General features: G+C 44.9%; 1 protein-coding gene across 3 annotated transcripts in view; it reads right to left on the reverse strand.

Moving 5' to 3' along the window:
• The window catches only part of RBM10 (RNA binding motif protein 10), a 28,304-nt gene extending 23,100 nt beyond the window's left edge, over positions 1 to 5,204 (reverse strand). The window contains exon 1 of one of the 3 annotated variants that reach the window (XM_081115213.1): positions 5,098 to 5,204. Coding sequence is in view for 1 of the 3 variants with exons in the window: in XM_081115212.1 (XP_080971338.1) it covers positions 5,098 to 5,114 (17 nt within the window). In the remaining 2 variants the exon portion in view is untranslated. The remainder of the gene's footprint in view (positions 1 to 5,097) is intronic. The other 2 variants (XM_081115214.1, XM_081115212.1) reach the window with 2 other exon arrangements.
• Positions 5,205 to 6,000: the final 796 nt, after the last annotated feature.

A 6,000-nucleotide genomic window follows, 5' to 3' on the forward strand; every position in this document is an offset into this window, starting at 1 on the left:
CTCACTTGTACTTTTTTCCAATTTATTCTTTTTTTTTTTTACCATTTTAATTTAGTAAAAAGTTTTTCAATTACAGTTTACTTTCAACATTATTTTGTATTGGTTTCAGGTGTACAGCACAGTGATTAAACAATCATATACTTTATTTCTTGAACAATTCAGTTCTCCACCAAGTTGGTCACAGAAAAATGTCTCGGTTGTCAAACCAAACTTCGGTTTTCGTCCTGACACCCCTTTCATGCTGAGGTATCAGCATGACAAAAAGAAGCATGTCTCAGGCAACAGACGAGAGAATGCTTTCATTGCTGGTGAAATCAACCATTAGCACAATTTTAAAACGTAAAGAGGCCACCAAGAGTGGTAATGTTATTTCACTTCTCTCTTTTCTGGTTTTGTTTATTTGGGTCTTCTCTCTCTGTTTCTTGATGAGTCTGGCTACAGGTTCATCAATCTTGTTTATCTTTTTGAAGAACCAGCTCTTGGTTTTATTGATCTTTTTTTTTCAGTCTCTATGTCACTTATTTCCACTCTGATCTTTATTATTCCCTTCCTTCTGCTTACTCTGGGCTTTTCTCGATTTCTTTTCTAATTCTTTAAGTTGTAGGGTTAGTTAATTTATTAAAAGTTTGTTTTTGTTTGTTTTTTTTGAGGTAGGGCTGTGATGCTGTGAACTGCCTCTCAGGACTGCTTTCATTGTGTCCCATAAATTTTGGGTTGTTGTGTGTGTTCATTGTCATTTGTTCCCAGGATGTTTTTTTTATTTCTTCTTTGATCTCTTTGGTAACCCATTCATTATTTAATAACGTGCTATTTAGCCTCCATATGTTTGAATGTTTTTGAGTGTTTTTACTCTAATTGATTTCTAATTTCATGCCATTGTGATCTGAGAAGATGCTTGATATTTCAATCTTCTTGAACTCGAAGAGACCTAGTTTGTGTTCTAAAATGTGGTCTATGAAAATGTCCCATGTGCACTTGAGAAGAATGTATATTCTGTAGCTTTGGGGTGAAATGTTCCAAAAATGTCCATTGATTCCATCTGATCAAAACCCATGGATACAGACAGTAGAGAGATGAAGGCCTGGGAGGGGTGGGTATGAGGTGGAGGGGGTCAATGGGGAAAAAAACCCACAAACAAAGAGGACATCTGTAATACTTGTAGCAATAAAGATAATTTTTTTTAAAGATTGGTAATGTTGCTAAAGGTGTGAAAGAAACAATGATCACAGACAACTGAAGAGGTAGAAAAACTGTTGTTGATTTGGAGAAATAAAAAGCAGTTAGCATTACGGAGGCAGTGATGTATGACCAGGCAAAGATGCTGCATGCTGACCTGAAAGACACCCCTGGACCGAGTGCTGAAAGTGAGGTAAGTAAGGCTAGTGGGGTGGTTTGATAAATTTAAGAAAAGAAGTGTTTGTTTATAGATTAAACAGTACATTAGACATGTACTGTATATAAGAAAGGTTAAAACAGGGAATCATTTGGGGGTATGGAACAGATTAATTCAATTTACATTATTTCTAATAGGAAAAATTATTTGGTTTTCGAACAAATCGCTTCTCAAATAGCCTTCTGGAAGGAATTAAGTTCGAGAACCGAGGTTCCACTGTACTTTGCAAAGTGTTCCCCCTGGATATTTCCAGTACCTACCTGGTACCATATCCACTACATAGTTATCACAATATTATTGACTATACTAGAGGCCCGGTGCATGAAATTTGTGCACTGGGGGGGGGGGGTGTCCCTCAGCCCAGCCTGCACCCTCTCCAATCTGGGACCCCTCGAGGGATGTCCAACTGCCCTGTAGGATCGGGCCTAAACCGGCAGTCGGGCATCCCTCTCACAATCCAGGACTGCTGGCTCCCAACCGCTCACCTGCCTGCCTGCCTGATCACCGCCTAACCACTCCCCTGCCAGCCTAATCGATGCCTAACTGCTCCCCTGCCAGCCCGATTGCCACCAACTGCCCTCCCCTGCTGGCCTGGTGCCCCCAACGGCCCTCCCCTGCAGGCCTGGTCGCCCCTAACTACCCTGCCCTGCTGGCCTGGTTGCCCATAACTGCCCTCCCCTCCCAGCCTGGTCGCCGCTAACTGCCCTTCTCTGCAGGCCTGGTCGCCCTCAACTGCCCACCCCTGTTGGCTCAGTCCTCCCCAACTGCCCTCTCCTGCCGGCCATCTTTGACCACATGGGGGCAGCCATCTTGTGCGAGGGCGTGATGGTCAATTTGTATATTACCTCTTTATTATATAGGTTTCCTGATGTTGTACTTTACTGACCTGTGCTTTTGAAACATATCAAGGTCATAAAAGGCAAAGAAAGACTGAATAACTCTTTCAGATTAAAGGAGACTAAAAATTCAATGCAATGTGTATGATCTTGAACTGGATCCTGGACTAGGGAGAAACAGCTATAAAGGACATTACTGGGACAACATAAAGTCCATAACTTCTGAATATGGACTTTATATAAGATAAAGTATTGCATCAACATTAAATTTCCTGATATTGACAAGTGTACTGTGGTTATGGAAGAAAAAAGTCCTTGTTCTTACGACATACATGCTGTAGTAAGGGTCATCTCTGCCACTAACTCAAATGATTGGTGGTGGTGGTGGGGGAAATGTTATATGGGAGGAGGGGGTGAGAGGGAAGAGGAAGCAGGAAGGAAGGGGGAGTAGAGGAGAAGAGAAAGGCAACAAAACTGACAATACTCCCTTAATTAATATATCAATTCAATGCAACCTCAGTAAAAATTCTTGAATGTTTTTGAGGGACTTGGCTAAATCAACTTTTAAAAATAAGAGAAAAGTGGGAGCTATTAAGACATTCTAGCCCTGACCAGTCTGGCTCAGTGGATAGAGCATCGGCCTGTGGACTGAGGGGTCCCAGGTTCGATTCCGGTCAAGGGCATGTGCCTTGGTTGCGGGCATGTCCCCAGTGGGGGGTGTGCAGGAGGCAGCTGATTCATGTTTATCTCTCATGAATGTTTCTAACTCTCTATCCCTCTCCCTTCCTCTTTGTAAAAAATCAATAAAATATATATTTTTTAAAAAGACAGTCTATAAAGCCATAATAATAAAGACAGTAAGGTTCTAGCACAAGAAAAAACAAGTAAATCAATGAAACAAATTAGATCGCTCAGGACAGACCCATGTACATGAGGTAACTTGAAATGAGATGAGGTACTACTATTTAGGAGATGGTACTAGGGAAACTGCCCACTATATGAAGGAAAATAAAACCAGAATCTACCTTATACCATATTCAAAACTGAATTTAAAGACCTGAATGAGAAAAGTAAAACTATACAGTGAAAACAATAGTTGCAATCCAGAGGTAGGAACACAAAAGATTCTGAAGGCACAGATTGTAAGACAAAAAAATGATGATGAATTTTAGCACCCTCAAATTAAGAGCAGGTATCCATCCTTGGGGGAATCATTAAGCAAAATGCAGGAGGCATATCCTACGGTGTCTTTGGGACCAATTAGAAGCAAAACACTAATATACACATGGCAATACAGACAGATCTTTTTAAAAAATGCAGTGCTGAGGTATACAAAGTTCAGGGGGGAAAATGAAGACTATAACACTGTGTCATTTGTGGAAAGTGAAAACACAGACAACTCTAAACAACACTAGATATTTTCAAAGAATACATTTCAAACACGACAGAGAAGCTGCCTACAGCTACGGGAATTGGGACTAAAAAGGGAAAGATAAGGCAAGAGAAGGCCTTTGTCCTGACCTACGATAGAAACTTACTGTGAACTAGACAAGCATGAATAACTCAAACCTCTGCACTTGAGGTCCTTTAAAAGCCCAAAAAAGAAAGCCAGTGGCTTTATTTGGTAATAAAGTCTGAAGCAGGCAAGTTATGTCACCTACTTCCACTCAGAAACGGCACAGAGCACTTCCAGCGAATCCCATCCAAAATCAAATGCCTTTCAAAAGACATTTTTAAAGAAGGTCAAGGCTGAATAACACATCTCAACTTGGGCTTCACTTTTCAGAAAACAAAATATTATAATTCTACTTTTTTTGTTCGTTAATCCTCACCCGAAGATATTTTTCCATTGATTTTTAGAGAGAGTGGAAGGGAGGGGAAGAGACACATCGATTGGCTGCCTCCCACACGCACCCCAACCAAGGACGGGGATTGAGCTTGCAACCAAGGTACATGCCCTTGACCAGAATCAAACCCAGAACCCTTCAGCCCACTGAACGTTGGATGTTCTATCCACTGAGCCAAACTGGCCAGGGCTAATTCTACATTTTTAAAAGGGCCTGTTGGTAGAAGAAGCCCTTTGCAGGACATTAAAAATTATTTTTTCCTGATTTTTTATAAATCTACTGACTCTTAATAGAGGTCTGCTTTCCTACGTAATCCTAATATGTAAAGAATAGATCACCTTCATTAGAATAAACTGGGGTGATACAGCAGGATGGTGAGGGAATGGCCTGGGAAGTCTGTATTTTATCAAGTGTCCCAACTGTTTCTTGCTCTACCAGAGTTTAAAAATAACTACATGAGTGCCCCATTCCAAGGCAAGTATCATGCCAACTTCAGCCCCACTCTGCCCCTGAAATCTCCCACCATCTGACCTGGCTTGCCCCATACTTGTCCTGGCAAATTCCTGACTCTGAAAGCACCACTCTCATCCATCCCTTCAACCCAAAGCTACAGCTCACACCTCTGCCGAGAATCCACAGGCACTTACAACCCACTACCCATCTCTGCCTCTCCTCCCACAGTGGCTGTTCAGACCTTGGCGAATGGCACCTATCTGGGTCCCCCCTAAACTAGAAACACCTTTCTCTTGATCCCTTCCTACCCTCACAACCGTGGCACCCATCCAACTGTTTCGGAATCACCTGTAAACTGTGTGGGCTCTGCTGTGAGACCCCGAGTAATAGAGAGAAGGCTGCAATCTTTTCTGTCTCATTCACCAGGGCACTCCCAGAGCCTAGCACACTGGTCCTGGCTCACACTGTCTCCTCAGCCTGAGAGCCTCCTCCTAGCACCTTCCTGGATCAGTTCTTCACACGGGGATGAGCCTAGGCTGTTTGGTCAAGGCGGAAGCAGGTAACTCACCGTCTTTCATACTCCATGTCCTGATAGGACCTTCGGGGGCTGCTAGGGCCCCTCTTCAGCCGCTGGCTCCGTTTCACTTCCCAGCCACCCCTGCTGCTGCCACCATGATCTGCCAGCCTGGGTGGTGCCTCCTGCAGGGACTCTGGGGAGAGAGGCAGGAAGAAAGGGGTCAAAGCAGTTGGGGCAGAGAGGGCCTCCTTGAGAAACCCTTGTTGTCAAGGCTCTCTGCTGTCTCTTGGTCCAGGCACGTTGTTTCTCAACTCCAGTGGCCCAGAGCGGGACGGCAGCCCCTACTTGCTCTGCTCCTTTCCTTTCCCCACAAACGTGAGGCTAGAGCTCACTGCCCTAGAACGAGCAAGGCCTTCAGCAGACACGGAGCATCCTGCAGAGAGAGAGACCTGGTGGTATCACCCATTCTGTGATCGGAGCTTTGACATCTGAAACTGGTAGACACCTTCAAGGCCGGAGCTACCTGCCTACGGGAGCTCTGGGTGCGGAATGACTTGTTAGAGATCAGGCACATGAGGCGAGACTGCACAGGAGCAGTCCCAGGCGCCCACCAGGCTCCTGCCACGGGTCCCCGGGTGCCACTTCATCCTCCCAACAAGATGCTGGCTGCCCCTTACAAGACAGCAGTAGACCAGGAAAGGCTTAGGGGGTGAAGGGGCTAACTTGGCAATGAGACAGCTGCTGCCTCCCTGGGCTCCTGGCCAACACAGCTTTGGCCCTCACAGGGCAACTGGCTCAGCCCTGAGTGCTGTCTCTTATGTGCAGCCAGGTCCCAAGGCAGCTCTCCCTAGGGTTCTGGGCCCAAGTTATTCAGAGGGCGGTCATTTCACCCAACCCTCAGGGCTTGAGATCCAAGGAAGTCCTGAGAGCCACGTGACCTGGCCAGGGGTCACC

Source organism: Myotis nattereri (genome assembly GCF_964212035.1).
Source record: "Myotis nattereri genome assembly, chromosome: X".
In the NCBI taxonomy this organism is placed as follows: domain Eukaryota; kingdom Metazoa; phylum Chordata; class Mammalia; order Chiroptera; family Vespertilionidae; genus Myotis; species Myotis nattereri.